Source organism: Hylobates moloch, unplaced genomic scaffold (assembly GCF_009828535.3).
Source record: "Hylobates moloch isolate HMO894 unplaced genomic scaffold, HMol_V3 SCAFFOLD_1, whole genome shotgun sequence".
NCBI classification, from domain to species: Eukaryota; Metazoa; Chordata; class Mammalia; order Primates; family Hylobatidae; genus Hylobates; species Hylobates moloch.
Window position 1 is genome coordinate 182,874,259 of NW_026652276.1, and position 27,604 is coordinate 182,901,862.

Below are 27,604 nucleotides of genomic sequence, written 5' to 3' on the forward strand. Positions count from 1 at the left end.
GCAGTGTTTCGCACCTGTAATCCTAGCACTTTGAGATCCCAGCCTGGGCAACAGAGCAAGACCTTGTCTCTACAAAAAATTTTAAAATAGGCCAACTCTGGACACACTGCCTATGAGTTAGTCCTGCTCTGCAAGGAACAGTAATAAACAGAATGTAAAAATAAATAAATATTCACTGGATGTGGTGGTGTGTGGCTGTAGTCCTAGCTACTCAGGAGGCTGAGGCAGGAGGCTTGCTTGAGCCTGGGTGGTCAAGGCTGCTGTGAGCCATGACAGCACCACTGAACTATAGCCTGGGCAACAGAGTGAGGCCCTATCTCTTAAAGAAAAAAAAAATTTTTGTTTGAGTTCATTGTAGATTCTGGATATTAGCCCTTTGTCAGATGAGTAGGTTGCAAAAATTTTCTCCCATTCTGTAGGTTGCCTGTTCACTCTGATGATAGTTTCTTTTGCTGTGCAGAAGCTCTTTAGTTTAATGAGATCCCATTTGTCGATTTTGGCTTTTGTTGCCATTGCTTTTGGTGTTTTAGACATGAAGTAAACTGGAAAACATCATTCTCAGTAAACTATCGCAAGGACAAAAAACCAAACACCGCATGTTCTCACTCATAGGTGGGAATTGAACAATGAGAACTCATGGACACAGGAAGGGGAACATCACACTCCGGGGACTGTTGTGGGGTGGGGGGAGTGGGGAGGGACAGCATTAGGAGATACACCTAATGCTAAAGGACGAGTTAATGGGTGCAGGAAATCAACATGGCACATGGATACATATGTAACAAACCTGCACATTGTCACATTGTGCACATGTACCCTAAAACCCTAAAGTATAATAAAAAAGAAAAAAAAACAAAAAAAAAAAAAAAAAAGAAAAAAAAAATTTTTTTAAATGGCTCTAATAAGCAAAATAGCATATTCCAACTCACATTTCATACCCAAACAATACTCGATTTTGGAAAACAAAAATCTAAGCAAGCAAAATTATTATTATTTTTTTTTTTTTTGGTGGCGGGACGGAGTTTTGCTCTTGTCGCCCCAGGCTGAATGAAGTGCAGTGGCACGATCTCGGATCACTGCAACCTCTGCCTCCTGGGTTCAAGCAATTCTCCTGCCTCAGCCTCCTGAGTAGCTAGGATTACAGGAACGTGCCACCACGCCCGGCTAATTTTTGTGTATGTGTGTATTTTTAGTAGAGATGGGGTTTTACCATGTTGGTCAGGCTGGTGTTGAATTCCTGACCTCCTGATCTGCCCACCTCAGCCTCCGAAAGTGCTGGGATTACAGTTGTGAGCCACCGCACCTGGCCCCAGCTAATTTTTGTATTTTTAATAGAGACGAGGTTTCACCATGTTGTCCAGGCTGGTCTTGAACTCCTGACCTCAGGTGATCCCACCCACTTCGGCCTCCCAAAGTGCTGGAATTACAGGCGTGAGTCATCACACCCGGCCGCAAAATTACAATAACTTTGCTTTATATGTTTTATCAATGTAATAAATGAAAGTTATTTAATGGATGAGATGACACCTCAAGTATATTAAAAAGAATAATCTATTTTTTAATCTGTCAAAATATTCAAAGTGAAACTGGTAAGCAAAGCTGGAAAAAAAAAGAATACAGAAAAGCAAATACATAATAAAGAGAAACCAAACCTCAGAAAGGGTACAGCAAAGCAGGAGGAAGAAAAAACAAGAGTATGGAATCAGATTGAAATCAGTCTCAGCTCTACCATTTATTAACTATATGACTGTAAGAAAATTATTTGACAGCCCTGAGCCTCAGTTTCCTTATGTGATAAATATGCAGCAAAAAGCAGTTGAGAAAAATTAAATGACATTTGTAAACAGGCATACAGTATCCACCAGGTAAGCCTTAGCTTTTCTTTTACCTTAATTTTTTTCACATCTAGTCACTTAGAACATGAAATTAATTATTTCAGTTAATCCAAATGATGAAACCTAGATTCTAGCAATTTATTAGTTTTTGTTTTTGTCTGAGATGGAGTCTTGCTCTGTCACCCAGGCTGGAGTGCAGTGGCGCGATCTCGGCTCACTGCACCCTCGGCCTCCCGGGTTCAAGCAATTCTCCTGCCTCAGCCTCCCAAGTAGCTGGGACTACAGGCACGCGCCACCACGCCTGGCTAACTTTTGTATTTTTAGTAGAGATGGGGTTTCACCATATTGGCCAGGCTGGTCTTGATCTCCTGACCTTGTGATCCACCCACCTCGACCTCCCAAAGTGCTGGGATTGCAGGTGTGAGCCACCCCGCCCGGCCAGATTCTAGCAATTTAAGATCTTTAGTACAATTATACAATGAAGATATCCAAATACAGGTAAAAAATGAAACTTTTTTCCCACAGTAAGGAGGAATTACTAAGATTTTCCAAGGAAAATTGTAGAAGCCAAGAAATTCTTTCATTAAAATAGCAGTAGTTATATATACCACTCTCCACAGTGCACAGCCTTCAGCACTCCAACAGCAGCTGTAGTCTGTCGTTCAAAACCTTGTCCTATATGATCTGCATGAGCTCTTGTCCTGTCTTCAAAGAGCATCTCACGGGGCTCACTTGTTCGAGGTAGGTACTGAAGATTTTTTATTTCATTGGTAGTTCTATTTTTTTAAAAAAAGAAAATTACATTTATATAGTGATAATTGCCATCAAACATTCAATAATCACATAATTCAGACAAAAATATATGAAATCTGCTCTCAAATCAAATTCTATCTTTAAAATGAACACAAACAAAAACACAAATACGATACCCTCATTTTTCTAATATACCTTCACAAAAGGAACAGTTGTAAGGAAATACATGGATAAAAAATTAAATTACAAATGGTGTTGTTTACCCAAGTTTCCCTATACACAGAATCTTTACCTGGGGTTTGGGTACCATGCCCCCACTCAGATCTCTTGGGTAACACAAGACAGATAGATATATATCTGAAACAAATGGGTAACTTTTAAAAATGCATTAATTCAATATTGATAGGACACATACTATGTGCTAGGTACTATCTAGGAACTGGGGCCAGTGAATGAGACAATAGCAAATAAGACAGAAGAGGACCCCACTCTTGTGGGAGTTTATAGTCTGCCTAGTGAGGGAAGGATCAAAAAATAGATTTAGCAATAAAACACCTAGCAATAAGTGCTTCCACAAAACATGCTTGGTTTATTGGAGGTAGAAAGGAAAACCTTAGCTCTGTCTTGGAAGACAGCCATTTCCCACTGGCCCTCTCCTCCACCACTTTCCTTCTAGAATGCATATACACGCAAAAGTTGCTGCCTACTTAGCCTCACTCATTGCAGAAACCTCTCCAGTTTTGCTGCAGGCAAGGAAAAGGGTAAGAAGAATTATTTCTTTGGCAGAGAGTCATCATTTTATTTATCTTCCTCTACGGTTTTTGTTTCTTCCAGATGCAACTCTGTATTACTCCCATAATTGTCTCCTCTCATCCTTGTCTATCTTCCAAGGGATCACTCTTCCTTACTGGTTCTCTACTTTCCCACCCTTAATCTCTATTATTTAACTACTCTGTGTGCACCCCTGCATTACAGTCTTATTACACATATACATAATAATGGTTTTTTTTTTTTTTGGTTCTTTGTGATTAATGTTCTACATGTGTCAGAATGCCAGATGGTATTGCTTCCTCTGGAAACCTAACAGGTTCTCAAACCCACAAATTTAGCTGCATAAATACCACATTCTAATGAATTAAGACTATACTGCACTTGACACAATGCCTGACACTGTTTTTGTTAGACTATTATTATCGTATATACCGTGGGTTGTATACCCTGAAATGAATGGAAGTTCCTCAAGGTAGTGGTGAACCCCCTTAAAGTACATCTAAAAGTTTGTATTTATCTGCATTGTTCTGAGAAGAGAATTTCAGATTCTCAAAATGACCCATACATTCTAAAAAAAGAAAAAAAAATTAAGAATCACTGAGGAGGCCGGACACAGTGGCTCACGCTTGTAATCCTAGCACTTTGGGAGGCCGAGGCAGGTGGATCACCTGAGGTCAGGAGTTTGAGACCAGCCTGGCCAAAATGGCGAAATCCCGTCTCTATTAAAAATACAAAAATGAGCTGGGAATGGTGGTGCACGCCTTTAATCCCAGCTACTGAGGAGGCTGAGGCAGGAGAATCACTTGAACCCAGGAGGCAGAGGTTGCAGTGAGCCGAGATTGTGCCACTGCACTCCAGCCTCGGTGACAGAGCTAGACTCTATCTCAAAAAAAAAAAAAAAGAATCACTGAAGAACACATCAATTTTATCATTTATTACTAACTTACAAATTAACCCGTAAAATTTTATTCATCCAATATTAAGCACCAGACACTGTGTTTAGGTGCTAGGGACACCTTAGTAACAAACCAAACAAAGTCCCTGCCATCATGCAACCCAGAGTTTACTCAATGACTTTTTCCCCATTTTCTTTTTAACTTAATAATCACTGTAACCGGTAAAACCATCTTTAGGTATCTAAAAAGTTATAATCAGGATGGGCACGGTGGCTCACGCCTATGCACTTTGGGTGGCCAAGGCAGGAGGATCACAAGATCAAGAGATCAAGACCATCCTGGCCAACATGGTGAAACCCCATCTCTACTGCAAATACAAAAATTAGCCGGGTGTGGTGGTGTGCCCCTGTAGTCCCAGCTACTCGGGAGGCTGAGGCAGGAAAATCGCTTGAACCTGGGAAGTGGAAGTTGCAGTGAGCCGAGATTACACCACTGCACTCCAGCCTGGCGACAGAGCAAGACTCAGTCTCAAAAACAAACAAACAAAACAAAACAAAACAAAAGGCTATAATCTCTCCTAGCATCATCTCCACCCATTCCAATCGACATTAACCTAATGTACATTTTCTCCACGCTTTTCTCTGTGCTCACATAAATACACAATCACACACAGGAGGGTTTTGTTATTTCTTTGGATAAGAACAAAATCATATTAGATACATTACTTTACATTTGGCTGTTTTCAAGTGTCATGAATATCCATCCAGATCAAGACATTTTTTAAAACTTTATTTTAGCTATTTCACCTTTTTTTTTTTTTTTTTTTTTTTTTTAAGAGAGAGGGTCTGGTTCTGTCACCCAGGCTGGAGTGCAGTGATTTACTCATAGCTTACTGCAGCCTCAAACTCCTGGGCTCAAGCACTCCTTGACTCAGCCTTCCGAGTAGCTAGGGGTACAGGCATGTAACACCACATTGGCTAAATTTTTTAATTTGTTTTGTAGAGGCGGCATCTCACTATGTTGCTCAGGCTGGTCCCAAACTCTTGAGATTCAAGTTATCCTCCCACCTCGGCCACCCAAAGTGCTAGGATTACATGAAAGAGCCACTGCATCTGGCGTATTTCACTATACTTTTTTTCTTTTTTTTTTTTGAAACAGAGTCTCGCTCTATCGGCCAGGCTGGAGTGCAGTGAAGCGATCTGGGCTCACTGCAACCTCTATCTCCCAGGCTCAAGCAATTCTCCTGCCTCAGCCTCCTGAAGAGCTGGGATTACAGGCATGTCCCACCACGCTGAGCTAATTGTTCTATTTTTAGCAGAGACGGGGTTTCCTCACGTTGGCCAGGCTGATCTTCAAACTCCTGACTTCAGGTAGTCTGCCCGCCTCAGCCTCCCAAAGTGCTGGGATTACAGGCGTGAGCCACTGCACCCGGCCTAACTATACTCTTGAATAAGAATGTATGAAATCTATTCAACCATTCCCCTATTGACAGGCATTCAGACCATTTGAAAATGTTTTTCTTACCATAAATTTATTTACCTTTCGTGTTTTTATTTCTTGGGATTCCCAAAAGTAGAAGTGCTAGATCAAAGAGTTTTATGTTAAATTTTATGATCTATTGCCTGATTACTTTCACAAAATTACAGCAGCTCATCCTCCAGTCAACAATAGATAAAAAATTGTTTCTTCACATACCTACCAGCCTATAATATTAATGCTATATTCATAATTTCTGCCAATATAATGAATAAAAATGTCTCATAGTTCTTTTAAAATAAACTTAACTGCCTGAGGTTATTTTTCTACTGGGTTGTTTACACTTGAGAATGCTCTTTGTACATTAACTTTGGTCTGTCATGAGTTCCAAATGTTTTAGTCCAGTCTATCATAATTTTGAACTTCATTGTTGATGTCGCTTCCCCCCCAAATACTATTGCCACTGCATTGTTTGGTCTTGCTTAGGAAGGTCTCCTCCAGGCTTAAACAATTTTATTCTAATATTTTAACTGTTTTATCTGTGATGCTTAATTCTCTAATTTACTTCTTGTATAAGGTAAGGCCTCTGCCTCTGTTTTTATGAGAGCCAAATATGCCAGCATTATTCATTAAATACATCTTCCTCTTCCCACTTATCTCATATATTAAGTTCCCAATATACTTAGATCTATTTCTGGACTCCTATTCCAATGATCTATTTGAACTTCATAGTAATTTTTAATATCCTGTATCATAAGCTCCCTCTAATCTTCTCTTTCACTGAAAAGTTTACTTCCTTATGAATTTTAAAATAATTTTATCTAGGACTGGAAGTGTTAGTCCAATTGAAATGCAGAAAATTTTAAAGAACTATCATTTTTATCCAATCCAGAACACAGTAGGGCTTTCCATTTGTTCTGATTTTATTTTATATCCTCCACAAAACATTTTAGTCTTCTTAGTACAGGTTCTGAATATTATTCTAAAATAGTTTATATCTTATGACATTTTTTCCATTCATCATTACAATTGCTTGTCATTTGCCTACATTTCTCATGCCTTATTTACATTTTAGGTTTTACAACAAATTATATTAGCACGTATCGCTATTTTTAAATTTATATTCTAATTATGCTCTAAACTTTGCCTTCCTCCAATTTTTTTTTTTTTTTTTTGAGACGGAGTCTCGCTCTGTCGCCCAGGCTGGAGTGCAGTGGCGCAATCTCGGTTCACTCCGCCTCCCGGGTTTGCACCATTCTCCTGTCTCAGCCTCTCCGAGTAGCTGGGACTACAGGCACCCGCCACCACACCCGGCTAATTTTTTTGTATTTTTAGTAGAGACGGGGTTTCACCGTGGTCTCGATCTCCTGACCTCGTGATCCACCCGCCTCGGCCTCCCAAAGTGCTGGGATTACAAGCGTGAGCCACCACGCCCGGCCTCCTCCAATTTTCAACTACCATCCACACCCCAACCTACAAACACTCATCTCCTCCAATAAAAATGTGTATACAACATACCTTTTCCTTTTGAAAGGTGACTTTGGCATATCAGCCACAGGGATCATTTGTTCTCCTGGACGAACCCACATGATGGGACCATCATCACTATCTTTTCGATTCTGTAATTTTAGACTAGATAGCGTCCCCCATGGCAGTGTACACTGGAGACAAATAATTATGTAGATTGTAATTATTTTCAAAATGTATCTTCAAGTGTATGTTAATAATAATATTGTTCCCCTGACAAACACACTTTCACACACAGCTTTATACTTAAGCACTTGAAATACATAATATTGAATATATCCCTATATATTGATATACTTTGCTTCAAAAAATTGTTTCAAACACACCAAGAAAATAATTATGCTTGGATGGTTCTGTCCCCCCTACCCTGCTAGAGATATGATCACTATATTCATTGTTTGTTATTCTTCCTTCTACCATATAAATCATATGATGTTAACAGACTAAATAAGCAAGTGCTCTCATAAGAATCTATAAAAATGAACAATTAAATTTGAGTTTAAAAACTGGATACCTCTTTGATTAATGATAATTAAAAACAAAACAAAAAAAAAAAATCAAAACATATTTCTGTTTAGTAGTTTCTTGAAGAGGTTGTTGGCTTAAACCAGAGATTAAAGTATTTTAAAATGAAAGAACAAGGCTGGGCGCACTGGCTCACGCCTGTAATCCCAGCACTTTGGGAGGCCGAGGCGGGCGGATCACGAGGTCAAGATATTGAGACCATCCTGGCCAACATGGTGAAACCCCGTCTCTACAAAATACAAAAATTAGCTGGGCGTGGTGGCGCCCACCTGTAGTCCCAGCTACTCAGGAGGCTGAGGCAAGAGAATCGCTTGAACCTGGGAGGCGGAGGTTGCAGTAAGGCGAGATCATGCCACTGCACTCCAGCCTGGTGATAGAACAAGACTCCAAAGAATGAAAGGAGAGGGAGGGGGGAGGGAGAGGGGGAAGGGGGGAGGGAGAGGGGGAAGGGGGGAGGGAGAGGGGGAAGGGGGGAGGGAGAGGGGGGAGGGGGGAGAGGAGAAGAGGGGAGAAGAGGGGAGGGGAGAGGAGAGGACAGGAGAGGGGAGGACAGGAGGGGAGGGGAGAGGAGGGGAGGCGAGGCGAGGCCAGGCCAGGCCAGGCCAGGCGAGACGAGACGAGACGAGACAGACGAGATGAGAGACAGAGGGGAAGGGGAAGAGAAAAGAGAAGACAGTGGCCAGGCACGGTGGCTCACGCCTGTAATCCCAACACTTTGGGAGGCTGAGGCAGGCAGATCACCTGAGCTCAGGAGTTTGACACCAGACTGGGCAACATGGTGAAACCTCGTCTCTATTAAAAATACAAAAAATCAGCCTAGCATGGTAGTGTGTGTCTGTAATCCCAGCTACTCGAAAGGCTGAGGCATGAGAATCGCTTGAACCTGGGAGGCAGAGGTTGCAGTGAGCCGAGATCACACCACTGCCCTCTAGCCTGGATGACACAGCGAGACTCCATCTGAAACCAAAAAAAAAAAAAAAGAGAGAGGGAAGAAGGAAACTGAGGGCCACTGTCCATGGAATGTTGAGAACAAAATTAAAAAAAAAAAAAAATTTCACCACACACCTCCTTTTCAAAAAGGCTTGTCAAATTTCTTTAGAAACAATGCATTTAGATTGGGTACGGATAGCTCACATCTGTAATCACAGCACTTTGGGAGGCTTAAGCAGGAGGACTGCTTGAGCCCAGGACTTCAAAACTATCCTGGGCAACATAGCAGGACCCCGTCGAAAGAAAGGAAGGGAAAGGGAAAGGGAAACGGAAAGGGAAAGGGAAAGGGAAAAAGGGAAAGGGAAAGGGAAGGGGAAGGGGAAGAGGAAGGGGAAGGAAAAGAAAGGAAAGGAGAAATAATGCATTTAGTTCATGTGCTTTGAGAATTAAATTTGAAGCAACCATTTAAATAATATTTGGTAATTTTTAAATATAATTCAATAATAAATGCAACCTAATTCCATGATGTAACTACTAGAGAGAAGTAGAAAAGGAACAAAAAGTTTAAAAGGAAAAGAGAAAAAGGAATGGAACAAGGTTAAAGAAAAAGGGAAGAAAAAGATGTATGTACATATAGGGTAAAAACACCAAGCAAATAGAAGTAATAAAAGAAGAGATGTCCTATAGATTATGTGGTATTAGAAATCTTGTCACATTCCACAGCTTACCTGGACCCTGAATTTCAGTGTAGATTTGCACTGACCTTTGAGTTACTGATTAAATAATTAACCTAACTACACAGCTCAGAGATTCCTCTCTCAGTGGGATAGCCCCAGCACCTCACAATAAGAAATACTTTCTGAAAATGAAGAGGCTTTAAAAAAAAAAAAAAGAAATCTGGCTACAAATTATTTAAAGGGGCCTGTGGGGGTGGGCACAGTGGCTCACACCTGTAATCCCAGCACTTTGGGAGGCCAAGACAGGAGGATCACTTGAGTCTAAGAGTTCAAGACCAGCCTGAGCAACATGGTGAAACCCCATTTCCACAAAAAATACAAAAGTTAGGGCCGGGCGCGGTGGCTCACGCCTGTAATCCCAGCACTTTGGGAGGCTGAGGCGGGCGGATCACGAGGTCAGGAGATCAAGACCATCCTGGCTAACACAGTGAAACCCCGTCTCTACTAAAAATACAAAAAAAATTAGCCGGGCGAGGTGGCAGGCACCTGTAGTCCCAGCTACTCGGGAGGCTGAGGCAGGAGAATGGTGTGAACCCCAGAGGGCGGAGCCTGCAGTGAGCCGAGATCGCGCCACCGCACTCCAGCCTGGGTGACAGCGAGACTCTGTCTCAAAAACAAACAAACAAACAAACAAACAAAAAAAACAAAAGGTAGCTAGGCATGGTGGCATGTGCCTGTAGTCCGAGGTACTTGGGAGGCTGAGGTAGGAGGATCATCCAAGCCCACGGAAGTCAGGGCTCCATATTACACCACTACACTCCAGCCTGGGCACAGAGTGAGACTGTCTCAAAAAAATAAATTAAATAAAGGGGCCTTTGGCTACATTGTCTAAACATGTTATTTTATGGATGATGAAACTGAAGCCCAGAAAGTTTAAAGGGCTTGCCCAACCCAGATTAAGTACAGCCATGGCTAAAATATGGATGTGTAATTTTCCAGATGAGTTTTCCACAATGCTAAACTGTCATTCCTTTGTCTTAAACATCTGTAGTAGAATCCTTCCTGTACTTCTTAAATTCTTTAGTACTTAGTTTACAAAGAGCTGATAAACACATGGAACCTAATTTCCTAAAGTGTAAGAGGTGTTATTTCATGGCCCACCACTTAGCTTTGCCATTACAATTAGAACCTGAGATGTCGCATGCACACACTACACAAGAATTGCACAGTTTCCCATCTCTTGCTCTCCTTCCCTCCAGTTCAAATAAAACCAAAACGTTTCTATTTCTGAAACAGCCATTCATTTATATTGCATGTAGCATGAAAGAAACAATAACAATTTAGATTACTCATATTGGTTTTTTTTTTGCCTTTAAAAAAAAAAAAAAAAAAAAAACTCTAATCCCATGACAGATTATCTCTTACTTTTAAAAATGGCGACTCTTCCAACATGTCCAGGAACTCAGGGAAATAATCTCCTACTTCTTCATCAACCGCTCCCACCAAGCTTATTTGTCGCATTGGGCCAGCTCTGTAAGTACCATGAGAATATGTTCTTTTTACCTGGAGAATATGGATTTAATTAAAAGTTAAATACGTTCTTTTTACCTGAAGAATACGGATTTAATTAAAAGTTACACATAAGATAATGCTTGCTATCATTTTGTAACAATAAATTATTATCAGAATATTATATCATAATGAAGCAAGCAAAACAAAACTTTACTAACAGTAACAGATAAGGCATTTTAAAAAGAAAACTTGCACTAAATCAAGTTATTTTACTTTCTCTAACTATTCCTACACACTGCTTATGAAAACAGAGTTAAGACAAATAAGCATTAATTCTAGACAACTAACGTCTCCTTAGAACAGAGGAACTCATTATCTGCATATTCAAAAGTTGGTGTACCTGCATTTTTCTAAAGTGAAATGAAGTTCATATCTTTTCATCAAAATTTTCAAAATTAGACCCTCTGAAAACATTTAACCATCACCAGTGGCTTATATGCCTAAAAGGCCACCAGGGATGCTCTCCTTTTTTGATCTTACCATATTAACTAGAAACCAGTTTATATATCTATTATTAACTCTCATGAGAAACTACTAGAAATTAAGAATCACGGCCGGGCTCAGTGGCTCACACCTGTAATCCCAGCACTTTGGGAGGCCAAGGCGGGCGGATCATGAGGTCAGGAGATCGAGACCATCCTGGCTAACATGGTGAAACCCCGTCTCTACTAAAAATACAAAAAAATTAGCTGAGTGTGGTGGCGGGAGTGTGCCTGTAGTCCCAGCTAGGCTGAGGCAGGAGAATGGCGTGAACCTGGGAGGCGGAGCTTGTAGTGAGCCGAGATTGTGCCACTGCACTCCAGCCTGGGCTGACAGAGCAAGACTATGTCTTTAAAAAAAAAAAATCAGGAATCAGGAATCCTAAAATCCAAATCTGCCTTTGCTATCTACCAGCTACGTGACCTTCAGAAATCATTTGCGTTCCTTGAGCTGCGGTTTCCTTAACTGGAATGTTTTACAGCAGATTGCTGAAGAAAACTTGATAATGATATAAACTCACCTGCCATAATGCCAGCAAATGGGTGGCATTCAAAGAGCTAAAACAAAGCCATGTGCACCTCAAGATTCACTGGTAACTACATTTTTTGCCAGCATATTTAAATCCTGACAAAGAAACCTATGTGTTTTCATATACTAACACTAGTAAACAAGTTGAGTCTGTCTTCAAGCAAAACAACTCCTTTTGATAACCAAATTATAAGCAAAATTGTAATTGTCTCTTTCTCTGGATTAGCCTTTGTGGACACCAAATTTAGGAGACCAATTTGTCCCAGTTTGCCCAGGACTATCAGTCTTAAACTGAAAGTCTTGTATTTCAGGCAAACATGGATGGTCAACTTTTACCACATCACAGACACAGACTATAAAAGATAGTCACATCAAAAGTTGAATCCTTACAATCACAGCTGGTAAGAGTATCACGATGTAACAAAGTAAACCCCAACCCACATGTTTTCATAACAAAATCATTTAAGACAGAGAATCTCATTTGTTATTATAATCAGCAAAGCAGTTTAATAACGACATTAATTCTTTAATAAATTCACCAGATTTCTAAGCTTAAGTTTTCCTAAACTGTTACAAATTGACTTCTCAGAATCACAAACCATTCCTACAAGTTAGAAAATTAAGGGCCTGTAAGCCCAGCACTTTGAGAAGTGGGAGGATATCTTCAGCCTGGCAGGTCCAGGCTGCAGTGAGCTGTGATTATGCCACTGCACTCCAGCCTGGGCAACAGAGCGAGATCCTGTCTCAAAAAAAAAAAAAAAAAAAAAAAAAAGAACAGCAGGGGCTTATGCCCCATTGTATACTCATTGTCTCATCTTTTTCCTGTCTCCTAAAAATTCCTATCATCTCCAATATCAAGAGAGCTAAAAGTTAAAGCCTAACTCTACAACAGTCTTCAGGCTCTAGATGCATTAATAGCAGCACAGTAAGAAATTCAGTCTATGCACCTGTGTAATGCAGTCTATCAAAGAAGCTAAGGGTATCAATCTGAACTCTAGCACATTTACCAGAATATAACACATCAAGTCTGTTACGTGATTCTGAGATTCTGAGTTTTGTATCTCCAAATGACCATAAGGAGTTTTGAGAGACGATAGCCATTTAGAAAGTGAAATCAAACAACTGATATTGCAAAACACAAATTTTCCAAGTGCTTTGAAATATATCTAAAAAGTCAAATTAGAGTTAGGGGCAGTGGCAAGAAACCGTAATCCCAGCTACCCAGAAAGCAGAGGCAAGAGGATCACTTGAGCCCAGGAGTTCAAGATCTGCCTGAGCAACGCAGTGAGACCAAAAAAAAAAAAAAAGGTCAAATTATATATATTTCCACTTCATACAAGTAAGTATATTTTCTGTGCATAGATTTCCTTATCTTGTTTAAATTAGATACCTAAAACATCTAGTTCTAACAAAGCCATAATCAAGTCCTTACCACTGAGTTGTTTCAATCTACGACATCACAGTACCAACAATGATCACCTAAATAATTTGGGCAGTTTATCTTGTGGGGAGGGGATAACTGTTAGGAAAGAATTTTTATTAAGTGAATTCTTCTAAAATACGAAGCACAACTAAACTTTCAATTTATCTAGTAGTTTTAAAAAGTCATACTCTACATGAAATAAAACCAAAAAACTATAACATTATTAAACTATAGAGAGTAGGAGATAATATAATAATCAGAAAACCAGAACCAATTGTTAACACAGTCCTTGTAGAGTAAAATTTATGTATTTAAATGTGAGTAAAAACATGTGTCATTGAGTAACAGGAAAAAAATGGGTAAAACTTGGGTGGTAATATTACAGACACATCATATGTCGTGCCATGACTCAAAAACTTTATTTACTAATTTTGCTTTGACCAGATATTTCTATTTCAGGTTAGAATAATTATTTCATTGATTGAAGAAGTATTACTGACCTAGCCATCTCATTTCTTTCAAATTATACATTTACATTAATTTCCAAGTTTACAAATACTGCTTTTTATTTCAAAATAAAACAAAACACGTCTGAATTACTATAGACCTAAACATTAAAATGTTTAACATAATAGACTGAATAAATCAAAAACCGATTTTTCCCCCTATTCTCTGTCTAGTTTGGGCACTACCTAAGAAGAGGCTTTATCTTTCGTTGATTATTTTTAAGTATGGTCCTATGAAAATTCATAACTATTTCAAAGGATTTTTTAGAGACCCTGAGTTTTTAAAGTAAAGTAACACAGACTCTACTCCAATTATATTGCTAAATATCTTAATTGAATTTTTAGTTAGTTCTTCCCACCTCATGCCAAAATACATATAAAACATACAGATGATATGTAAAATTCACTTTCACACATAACTTATTATAACAAAAGTATAAGTCTCTCTCTTTTAACCAGAATGTACAAGTAGATGCCATTTGCCCACTAATAAAACCAAAAATAAATTCTATTATGAAACTGGCCTTTATAAAAACTGCTTAGCTCTCACATGTTTAAAACAAAACAGCAATGATCTTCCAAAACCTTTATTCTCCAATAGTAAAGATAAAACTATGATCACCCACCTGAATAAGCATATTTAAACTTAAACCAAATTTTAAAAATTAAATTGAAGTCATCAAAATCTTAATCTGTAAAAGTATTAAATTTTAAAATATATTGTAATATAAACTTTAATTATATATCATTTCATACAAATTTCTAGTTTAATAACACAATATTTCAAATCCATCAGTTGTAACCATTAACTTAAATGTTATAAATATGGCAAGTTACACACAACGTTTCCGATTTAAAAAGTATATACTGGTCGATAAAATACATGATGGTACTTAAGTTGTTAAAATAAAATGTAAGAATAAAATCCACACGCTTTTCACAAAAATGTAAATACTTCTTGATATTGGTGACACCTCTTTTGTTGCAAAACTATATACCAAATATCCAGAATTCACCTATTACAAAAGAATAAAGCCTCAATTCTCTAAAAATCACCTATCCAGACTATGCCAGACTGCGAAGAACTCAAGGGCAGTGAGGCGGGAGAGGTAACAGATAAGGATTAAAAGAATCTCTAAATAATCAAAGTAAATGTCACAAAGACCATGGCTCATAAAAGTTCTTCTTACATATCAGTTCCTGTATTACGCACAACTGTAACTACTCTCTAAAATCATAAAGGATAAGAAACCACAAATTTAGAAGAGGAAGGAGGGGAAAAGGGTAAGCACAGCTGCAGGTGCCCTAAGGCATCATTATTGTATCATACTGACAAACCAATACTGAAAATAACGTTACATTATGTTGCATGTGTTCAGCAATGAAGATATTTTTATAAAATCTTGATACTTAAAACTACGTTTCCATTAACTAAAAAAAATAGCTTATCTGGAAAACCTCACATCCTGATGACGCTCAATGTGAGCTTACTATATTTGCTTTTATTCACTGCAGTAAACATTAATCAAACCAGTTTTCTGATGCAGTTAAAAAATTAACCTGAAAAAAAGTCAAAACATGTCACTGCTTTAAAATATACGCCAGGCGCGGTAGCTCACGCCTGTAATCCCAGCATTTTGGGAGGCCAAGGCGGGAGGATCATTTGAGAGCAGGAGTTTGAGATCAGCCTGGCCAACGTGACAAAACCCCGTCTCTACTAAAAATACAAAAATTAGCCAGGCATGGTGGCAGATGCCTGTAATCCCAGCTACTCAGGAGGCTGAGTGAGGCACAAGAATGCTTGAACCCAGGAGGCGGAGGTTGCAGTGAGCCAAGATCGCACCATTGCACTCCAGCCTGGGTGATAAAAATGAGACTCAGTCTCAAAAAATAAATTAACTAAATAAAAAATAATAATAGAATATATTTGCTTTCTAAAAAAAGAAATGCACTGAATTACAAAGATTATATATATAGTTCCTCTTGATTTAGGTATATAGATATGTCAAAAAGAACACAATAAAAGACAGGCATGATAATTATATATTTGTGGAAAAGCTTATATTTAAACAGTGGCCTTCAGAAGAAATATAACATATTTAATCTAAATCTCCTCCCCCTCCCCACAAAACCCCACGACCATCATGGCCACATTTTCACTTTTCCCCTTGTGTATTCCCTATAAATATTACGAAGGGAAAGAAGAAAGCAGAAGTAGGAGACCTATTGTACCCATTGCCAGTAAGTGTCAATACCAAAATCTGAGAAGCCTTGGTTAACATAAAATGAAATAATTGTTTAAACTAATATTCGACTTATATAATGTAATATTTAAAAAAAAACACCTTAGGATTCTGAGGTTGGCTTGCTACAAAGGGAAAAAAGTAGCCTATTCTTAACAGGAAATATGTTGCCAAAAACAAATCTGTAAGATTTTTTACTTATTGCTGTTTTCTCTTATGTAATTATGAAAACTGCTGCAACGGGGAAAAGGCAAATATAGTAATAATAAGTAATTTTTTAAAAAACCCCGAAGAACGACTCACTTGAAACAACCTGCTGTTTCCCAAAACATGTTCCCTGAAGAGAGAGCTCCACAGTCCACTAAGTTTGGAAAACTCTTCTTGTCTAGGAGGCTCACCACGCACACTGGCTATTAAAGTTTCTGAGGAGTCTCACTGCAAACAAATATTACTTATTTGGTCCAGCATTACACTATTTTGGACTTCAAAACCTGTTTTTTTGTAGTTGTTTTAGTATACCTATCAACCTTCCAAGATATTAAAAGTTCCTCAGAATACTTTCATAGTGATCCACAATAAATATAGATATACAGATATTTTTAGCTTGTATCAGCACCAATGTGAAGAAAATACAAAAACAGGATCATTATCAGAGCCAAAGAATTGAGGGGGTGGGAACAGAAGCTGTTGATTCAATTCTGCTGAGGTTTTTTTTAGCGGGTGGGAAGGAGAGTCCCTTATTTTTAAAAACAAGGCCTGCTCAGGACATTCTGAGGCAATCTAAACATGACATAAATGTCTGGCCACAAGGGGGAGCCATTATCCATCACATCTGGCAGACAGTTTCTAATCAAAATAGGGAATATTTAATCAACATTTTATTTCAAAAATACCCATATAACTGCAACTAAAATAACGAAAGTATTATCCATTTTAAAATCAGTAAAATAAAGGGGGAAAGCGTTTTTATTATTATTAGAGCATCTGGTCCCTAACACGATATTTTGTATAGATTAGTTCATAAGTATTTGGGGAGGATGGGGCAGGCACAATTGGTCAAAATGAAAATTTAGTACAAAAGCAAGCAATATTTCAAAGATGAAACATCAAACTGCTTTTAGTAGCCTAACGCAGTGAATGACGCCAGCATGCATTCAACAAATGCTAGTGTTCTGCCCCAATTCTATAGTGAAGCAGGTCTAACAGTCAGATCAGATTTAATAAGTTTCATTATTAAAATAACAGATTTTTAATCATCAGTTAACACTTTGACGTAAGTCACCTGAGAAACAACTTAGAACCAGAATAAAATAAGATTTAGAGTTTGGAAGTGGAGGAAGGGTGGTTAGAAAACAACTGCTCCAGTTTTCACATTCTCACAGTTCTTAGTACAGGGTTCCAGAGTATGTATACTGATTAAACATAGTGACAAGCTAGAAATCTAATTTATTTCTTGACAGAGAAAACTCCTATTTTATTTGCCTTTTTCTATCCCTACGGTAGAACACAAGAACACAATAAATGTCTGAGTGAATATTTGAATGAAATACAGATGCTAGAAAACCTAAAACGAACGTGGTCAATTGCAAATGGCCCCAAATTCTTCCCAGGCCTGTATGCTCACTCCTGTGCAATGTGACTTTTGCCACTCCTGTCATCAAGAAGTGGAGTCTATTAATGGGCATGCACAAAAAAAGAAAGAATAAGGCCTACAATTTCATTGCACAACAGCGTGACTATAGTCAGTAATAATTGCACATTTTAACTAAAAGAGTGTTGTTAACTTGATTGTTTGTAACTCAAAGGATAAATGCTTGTGGAGATGGACATCCCATTCTCCATGATGCAATTATTTCATATTACATGCTTGTATCAAGACATCTTATGTACCCCATAAATATATACATCTACTATGTACCCACAAATATTAAAAATTTAAAGAATTTCTTAAATAGACCGAGCACTTTGGGAGGCCAAGGTGGCACATGCCTAATCCCATCTATCTGGGTGACTGAGGCACAAGAATCACTTGAACTGGGGAAGCTGCAGTGAGCCAAGATCGCGCCACTGCACTCCATCCTGGACAATGACCTGTTAAAATATATATAATGCACAGCTTCTACCATCATATAAGAAAATACAAAACACATATAACATTACTATATATATACTCTTTTATCGACTAAAAATGGTGCTACTTAATTACCTAGAGCATAGCATTATCATGAATTTCTTTCTTTTTTTTGAGACGGAGTCTCACTCTGTCGTCCAGGCTGGAGTACAGTGAGACTCTGTCACACACACAAAAAAAATTAAAGTAAAATGAATAAATAACCTAAAAGAAGTGGAGTCTATTTTTCCACACGAATCTAGGTTTCACCATGTGACTTCCCTTTGTCAATGGGACATTAGCAAACACAACACAAGCAGAAGCTTGTACACTGGGGCTTACCCTCTTTCTACTCAATGGAACCCTGTAACCACCACCATGCAAATGAGCTCAGGCTAACCTGTTGGATGATGAGAAAAATGTGGCCATCAACCCAGCTGACATACATCAACCACCAACTAGGTAAGTGAGGTGTCCCAAGACCCAGCTGGTCTGCCAATCATCAGACATAAGAATGATGCCATATAGCCCCCAGCTAAGTTAGCAGAGACCAAAAGAATTGTCCAGCAAGCCCAAAGAACTGCGATAAATGAAACCTTTTTTCAAGTCACTAAGTTTTGAGGCTTTTGTTTATACATTTAATACAGCAAAAGCTAACAGATATGGACAGGTTACAAACTTTGGGAAAAGTTCATGCATATGTTTCTATCCTCAAATAAGACTTTCATGATACAGTTTCATAATATATCACCAACCTCAGGGCCACAGCATTAGAAAAATGACATGACCTGTTAAAATATATATATAATGCCACATGGTCTTCAAACCTTTCAGGCAACCTGCAAGGATACAGATGAAGATGGAAAACAGAATTATACAAGTAAAAAGAATTCCAAAACCAAAGACAAAAGAACAGGGATGTTTTAATCCTTTGTCAGTGTGGGGTATATGTGTTTAATAAAGTTGAACAGATGTAAAAATGAGTATTTGTGAAAGCTACGAAATACTATTACAGAGATAAACACTATCACTACAAAAATCACAGAAACAGCTACATAATTTGTCATCTTTTAGTTTCTACAGAATTTAAAGCAAATTATTTTGGTTGCCCTGATTGTAATTTAAGAACAGTAACAAAAACAGAAAACTAGGCTCATCAGGATACAAACTCATCATGAACTTGGTTTGGGTTCCACAGCTATTGGTGGTCAGTACCATCAGGTTGCACAACCTAGGGACTGCCATTCACATCACTGAATGGCTGCAGTGCACAGCTTCTACCACCATATAAGAAAATACAAAACACATATAACATTACTATATATACTCTTTTATCGATTAAAAATGGTGCTACTTAATTACCTAGAGGATAGCATTATCATGAATTTCTTTTTTTGAGACGGAGTCTCACTCTGTCATCCAGGCTGGAGTACAGTGGCACAATCTCGGCTCACTGCACCCTCCGCCTCCTGGATTCAAGCAATTCTCCTGCCTCAGCTTCCCGAGTAGCTGGGACTACAGGCGCCTGCCACCATGCCCAACTAATTTTTGTATTTTTTTTATTAGAAACGGAGTTTCACCATATTGGCCAGGCTGGTCTGGAACTCCTGACCTTGTGATCTGCCTGCCTCGGCCTCCCAAAGTGCTGGGATTACAGGCACGAGCCACCACGCCCAGCCATTAATTTCTTTAATGCTGCTAAATGTGTTTTCCAAACTATATTACATTCTAAAAAATAAAGGTCAGGCTGGGGTGGCTCATGCCTGTAAACCCAACACTTTGGGAGGCCGAGGCAGGTAGATCACCTGAAGTCAGGAGTTCAAGACCAGCCTGGCCAACATGGTGAAACCCCATCTCTACTGAAAATACAAAAAATTAGCCAGGTGTGGTGGTACGCATCTGCAGTCCCAGCTACTCGGAAGCTGAGGCAGGAGAACTGCTTGAACCTGGGAGACAGAGGTTTCAGTGAACCGAGATTGTGCCACTACACTCCAGCCTGGATGACAGAGCTAGACTCCGTCTCAAAAAAAATTTTAAAAAGTCAAATTTGCACCATTTTTCTCTATCAACTTCACTCTACTCTGTCTTCCCACATTTTTCTAGATCTTTTGAATACTGCTTTTGGACTAGTTTTAACTAGATCAAAGATTTTTCAGATTATAAAAGGTAGAAAAGGGAATTGAAGGATAGTTACTGAATTACAAAGATGTCAAGTACAAAACTTTTCTCTACAGTTCTGCTTTCCTCTGCTCTGTAGAAAGCATTATCATCTCATAACAAGAGCAGGTGCTACTGAACTGAACCTACTGAACTTAGTCAAGATGGTCCCTAACTCAGATGGTTCAACTCATAATTTTTTGACTTTATTATGGGTTTATCAGGTTGAAACCTCATAGTTAGGTCAAGCGGCATCAGGACTTAAGATGGTTCAGCTTACTTACAATTTTTTTTTCCAGTGGGCTTATCAGAGGTTGTTTGTTTTTTGTTTTTGTTTTGTTTTGAGACAAGCCTCACTCTGTCACCCAAGCTAGAGTGCAATGGCGCGATCTCGGTTCACTGCAACCTCCGCCTCCAGGGCTCAAGCGATTCTTCCTGCCTCAGCCTCCCGAGAAGCTGGGATTACAGGTACCCACCACCACGCCCAGCTAATTTTTGTATTTTTAGTAGAGACGGAATTTCACCATGTTAGCCAGGCTGGTCTCTAACTCCTGACCTCAGGTGATCCACCTGCCACAGTGCTGGGATTATAGGCATGAGCCACCACGCCCAGCTGCTTATCAGAGTTTTAAATGCATTTTCAAGTTAAAAATATTTTTGACTTACAGGTTTATTAGGATACAGCCCTAGCGTAAGTTGAGGAGCAGCTGAAGTTAGTGAGGAATCATCATGACCAAATCAACAAGTTTGATTCCTGAGCAAACACTTTAACATTAATTTGGCTTTATTATCCACAATTTGTTTTTGCTGTGGTTTCTATTAGGTAAAACTACATTCCAATATTGGTACCTCTGTTCTCCCTTCCCCTAGAATATTGACTCACATTAGCTCAATTAATGTCGTCTCAACCAATTCTTTTGGTGAAAGCAATTTCACACGGCAGTATGTAGGCTAATCCACTTGATACCACCAAAATATACAGTTTCACTATATGATTCTAATAACAAGCATTCATTAATGGAAAACTAGTTTTTTCTAAATTTCATATAACCTAATTACTAAACTTTTGTTTTTGTTTTTTGGGGTTTTTTTCTTTGAGACAGGATCTCACTCTGCCACCCAGGCTGGAGTGCAGTGGTGTGTTTTTCTTCATTTTCAAAGAGACATGGGCCTTGCTATGTTGCTCAGGCTGGGTTCAGACTCCTGGGTTCTAGTGATCCTCTTGCCTCAGCTTCCTGAATAGTGCCATGGCAAATTACTAAACTTTTGACATTCCAAATAACTAGCATGTACATAATAGTACCACAGATAAGGGAAAGGGGAATGTTGGAAGATAAATGGGGTACAAAATACATTTTGTTTCTCAGGATGAGTGTTAATGCCATATTCTAAGAAGCACTGAAAACTTCCATGTTCTCAAAAACAGTGATTAACAAAATGAGGTCTTGAATATACAGGAATAAATCTTTTAAAAATCTGCGAGACCTCTATGCTGAAAACCAGAAAATATTACTGACAGAAAATAAAAAGACAAATGAAAAGGAATACCATGATCACAGACTGGAAGACTCAGTGTTGTAAAGGCATCTACCCGAACTTATCTACAGCCTCAATGTAATACCAAGCAATATTCTAGCAGGTAACTCTTTGAAACTTGACAAGCTGATTCGAAAGTTTATATGGAAATGTAAAGAGCCAAGGAAATCTTGAAGAACAAAGCTGGCAAACCGATTCTAGATTACTGAGATTAATTATAAGCTAGGCACAGTGGCTCACATCTGTAGTCCCAGCTACCCAGGAAGCTGAGGTGGGAGGATCACTTGAGCCCAGGAATCTCAGGCTACAGAACACTATGATCGTACCACTGCACTCTAGCCTGGCTGATAGAACAAGATCCTGTATCTATCAATCAATCAATCGAGTTATTATAAAGCTGTAACAATTAGACAAAGAAAACAATGGAATCACAGGGAGCCCAGAAACAGACGCACACACACATGATTAGCTGGTTTAAGGTGACACTACAATACAATGAGGAAGGGGTATCTTTTCCATAAACGATGCTGGGTCTTTTGGATATTTATATGGAAAAACATGAACCTTGATCTTTACCTCATGCCATATACAAAGATCAATTCCAGATGAACTACAGATTATTTTTCCAATACTTTTAGCTGCTGTTTTATTAACTATAGATTTAACCATGAAAGGTAAAACAATAAAAGTTTCCAGAAGAAAACTTCACAGAATATATTAACGACTTTGTGGTAGGCAAAGATTTCTAAAACAGAATGTAAGAAACAGTTATCATAAATGGATTATAAATTATAAATTAGATTACATTAAACTTAGGAACTTCTAGTTATCAAAAACACCTAAGAGTGAAAAGGTAAGACACCAAGTGAGAGGAAATATTTGCAATACAGTTAGCTGACAAAAGATTCTTATCTATATATATAATAGTCCAACAAATCAACTAGAAAAAAAAGCAAATAAGAAATTGACAGAGTGTACAGGTACTTTACAAAAGAGGATATTCAACTGGATAATAATCATATAAAAAGGTACTTGACATCCTTAGTCATCAGGGAAATACAAATTAAACCACAGGGAGCTACCACTACATAGTCACCAGAATGACTTAAATGAAAAAGATAGACACTACTAAGCGTGGCAAAGGATGTGGAACACTGCTATTGGGAATGTAAATCGGCACAGTAACTTTGGAACACTGGCAGTATCTAGCAAAACTGAACAGGTACATATGTTTTGATCCTGAAATCCTAATCTTAGGTATATACTCAAAAGAAACACATACATATGCTCATCAAGACGTGAAAAATATTCATAGCATCCATGTTCTACCAGTCTCAAACTGGAAACAACTCAAATGTCCATCCATATGGTAACAAGATAAACAAACTGTGGTATATTAACACTGGTATACTAACACAGTGGAATACCACGCAGCAATACCACTACAAACAAGATGGATGAATCTCACAAACCTTATACCACAGAAAAGAGACCAGACACAACAATGTACATACTATCTGATTCCACTAAAGTTCAAAAAGAACCAAAATATATCAGTGATGTTCAAAGTCAGGACAGTGATCATCTGGGTATCTGTTCATGTGGTGGGACTGGGGGGTTGGCACAGTACTGATAAAGAAGGGTTTGGGGAAGGTTTCTGGCTACTAACAATATTTGGCTTTTTAAAATCATGGATGTGTTCTCTGTGAAGATTCATCAAGTTATACATTTATAATATGTATACTATGTATTGTATATACATTACACTTCAATAAAAAGTTTACTAAATAAAATCAACTCCTGGAGGGACACTTCAATGTAGGCTAAGAGAGCTTTAACTGGGAGGACTCAAGGGATGAGAAATAGAACTGTGCAAGAAGAAGCATGCTCATTTTTCTGCTACTGCTCTCTCTTCTGGATCCCATTCAGTTTCATAAAGCCAGTGCCTCAGGACAAATCGAAGGCTACCTCCCCAATCTGCGCACAACTTCCCCACTCAGAGGAATGATAAGATCTGAAGAATCTTGTGATAAAAGGAATACGGTCCTTGCACATGTACTTTCCTGCCTTTAAGTCTATAGCTAAAGAAGCAAAAGTAGTCCCTGTAGCTGACATGCTTAGGTCACCAGGGTAGCAGATCACACAGATATGGGGCCAGAACCACAACTGGTAACAAACAGGATCCATCTGCCTGGAGTTTCCTCTTTGCAATATATATTACCCAAGAAGCCCAAAGAGATGGTGACAACCAGAGTAGGTGGCTCATCAAGGACTTGAGATCCACAACCCAGGCACACACTGCCATGATTAAAAAGTCCAGCATCTCATTTTATTTAGTAACAAAAGCAGTTTTCATGGTGTACATATTACACAATTTAGATGAAAATTCTTATCATTATAGTTTAAAATAATTCCTAACCTTATTTGAAAAACCATCTGAAAAGTACGTAATGTGATGCACATCAATGTATTGTCACATTTAAAAGGTTACTGAAGCAAACTTGCATAGTATCAAAGCAAGAAAGTTTGTGATATTGTGGAAATAACCGGGAATGGGAGCCAAGAGGCCCAACAGAAAACCGGACATTTAGGAGACATGCAATAAACGACAAATGAATGATAAGGTGATAAGGCACTTTGAGCATGTTGTCTCTTCTCACTGGATCTGTTTCTTCACTGCTAAAATAAGATTATAATGAGGATTAAATGAGTTACTACATATAAAATACTCAGAACAACTAGTCCTTGGCACAGTCAGTACTCAATAAATAGTAAACACTATTATTAGATGCCAGTCCTGATTCTGCCATTATATTCAGGTATAACCTCAGACAAGTAACTCACCATTTTGGGTTTCTATAAAATGACAGGGCTAGTAATGGATGCTCCATAGCTCCCTATCCACTTTAGAAAATATTTAAACTTCAATTCTCAAACATGTTATGTTAGAGAATAATTCCCACACATGTTATGTTAGAGAATAATTCCCACACACGCACATTAGAAATTATTTTCCAGGCCAGGAGAGGTGGCTCACGCCTGTGATCCCCACACTTCAGGAGGCCAAGGCAGGCAGGTCACTTGAGGTCAGGAATTCGAGACCACCCTGGCCAACGCTGCAAAACCCTGTCTCTACTAAAAATACAAAAATTAGCCAGGCATGGTGGTGCATGTCTGTAATTCCAGCTACTTGGGAGGCTGAATCAGGAGAATCGCTTGAACCCGGAAGGCAGAGGTTGCAGTGAGCCAAGGTCGCACCACTGCACTCCAGTCTGACTCCATCTCAAAAAACAAAACAAAAAAAGACCACATTATTTTCCAGACTACCATCTACTACAGAATATACACCAAAGACACTCATACTATTTAGGGCGGGGTACATGTGGATGTGACTGAACATCCAGACTACCATTTAAAGTGGAAACTATAACTTGAGCACCCATCAAAAAAGGAATATATTCAGAATAAGGAAAGGAGCCCTGGATGAAGATTAAGATTTTGTTCTATTCCTGACACTGCTGACAATGTTAAACAATACCTTACTCCTCTATCTCTATGTCTGTTTACTTATTTGTAAATTGAGAGGTGTTGGGATAAATAATCACTAAGATCCATTTGAGACTTCCTTTACTTTTCCCCTCCTTCCAAACTAGAATGTTGTCCTAGAAACCAAAAACTGTTTCTAGAAAACCAAAAACTACAGCATGAATAAATGTGAGAACTGGCCAATCTCCAGACTAAACAGTCCCAATTTGAGGATGGGTGATAATGGCACCAGCCTTTCAGATGGGCCCACACTGATGTTCAAGACCCAGCAGACTCTATTCTGTCTGCTTTCCAGAATAATATATATTCTCCACCACAGAGAAGGGTAGGAAATGAAAATTAGCTCAATATACTGATTGCCACTTTTTACGCATCATTACACAGTAACTGATGATTCCTTCATACCCCAATATTTTTAATGGCCAACATTTATTCAGTACCTACCATGTGATGGGCCTGGTGCTAAGTACCTTAAAGCATCCTAAAGCTAGAAGACAATTTGAGGTGATTTCCAGGTAAGAAAACTATTTAAGGACTGGAAAATACATGGCTAAATTCATTTCCTTAGGTTCAAGATCGCTCCTTGCAAAAAAAAAAAAAAAAAAAAAAAAAAAAAAAAAAAAAAACCCAACACAGAATCTTAATTATTTCATTAACCGTCTTTAAGAAAAAAACACAGGTAAGTGAAAATTGAATTTTAAATTCTGATGCTCACATCAAGAAAGTAATTTACTCTTAATACTCCCAAATGGCTTCATTATATTCTTACCTTTTTATTTCAACCTAATTAGGAACAAAAAACAGAAACTCATCTAAAAATATATAATTAAAAGTTATTTTATAAAACTGAAAACCTCTTACCTGAGCATGAAAATTGGACATAGTCGTTGTCTCTATATCTTTCTTTCCCAATATCTCCATTTTCACTGGTGAATTGGGAAAATTAAATGAAAAATAGTCTAAAAAGTCAGGTAAATAAGTAGCTGCCCCATGAACAATACCCATCACGTAGAAAGCTGCAGAGTTTTCGTTTTCACTGAACACTAGACCCACAAACTCTTCTGCAAACCTCTCCATCTCCATAGGAGACAGGTGGAAGAGTTCGTTACTGTAGGCATGGATAACCGATGCACCTCCATTAGGCTGGTGCTCTATATGAATGAGTTGTTTAAATTCCAAAGTATCCAACCTTTTGAGGTTATTCTGAACTCGTGGCTCCTTTAATGAGACAAATGGAAACTCACTGTTCTCTGGAATTTTGGAATCGTAGTTCTTGGTATCCAAATTCTTCCCAACGTAATCTTTTATGTTATCATTTAGGATGCCTTTGGCTGCTTGATCTTCAACATCAGTTAGCAATCCTGAGCAGATGGTCTGAATAGATTTGCTATACATTTTCGGACGCTTCCGTTTTTCATTCTCTTTGTGTTTCTTTTTCTTTTTCTTCTTTACCTTTTTAATTTGTAAGTCTTCTATACTTGTTTTTGGTTTCTCCTTCCCACCTGTTGGAAAAAATGTTTTTTGAAACTCTGTATTTTAATTACTTTAAAAACCATGCTTTAGGAACAGTTTTGTGTAAGAAAGAAGTTTACTTCTGAAAATTTACTCAGAATTATATATTTAGGACTCATTTTTTACAGAATTGATAATCAATATTTAGTCAGTCTTTTTTGAGAAGGAATCTTGCTCTGTCACCCAGGCTGCAGTCCAGTGGTGTAATCCTGGCTTACTGTAACCTCTGCCTTCTGGGTTCAAGCAATTCTCCTGCCTCAGTCTCCCAAATAGCTGGGATTACAGGAGCGCGTCAACATGCCCAGCTAATTCTTGTATTTTTAGAAGAGACAAGGTTTCACCATGTTGGCCAGACTGGTCTCGAACTCCTGACCTTGTGATCTGCCCACTTCGGCCTCCCAAAGTGCCGGGATTACAGGCGTGAGCTACCACACCCAGCCAGTCAGTCTCTTCATCTACACGGCGAGAGAGAGAGAGACAGACAGACAGACAGACGGACAGACAGACAGGCGTAGAGCAAAGTTACATCTACAGTGTGTGCTACCGTTCTGACATATAGCAAATGCTCACAGTTTACAGAAATAACGAGATGAACGAATAT

At 38.5% G+C, this 27,604-nt stretch overlaps 1 protein-coding gene across 1 annotated transcript in view; it reads right to left on the minus strand.

The window, feature by feature from the left end:
* RSBN1L (round spermatid basic protein 1 like) overlaps positions 1–27,604 on the minus strand; it is a 98,946-nt gene that overhangs the window by 7,832 nt on the left and 63,510 nt on the right. The window contains exons 3-6 of the mRNA XM_032761245.2: positions 26,353–26,993; positions 10,816–10,953; positions 7,250–7,392; positions 2,444–2,611 (exon numbers count right to left, since the gene is read on the minus strand). Of these exons, the coding sequence (XP_032617136.1) occupies positions 2,444–2,611; positions 7,250–7,392; positions 10,816–10,953; positions 26,353–26,993 (1,090 nt within the window). The remainder of the gene's footprint in view (positions 1–2,443; positions 2,612–7,249; positions 7,393–10,815; positions 10,954–26,352; positions 26,994–27,604) is intronic.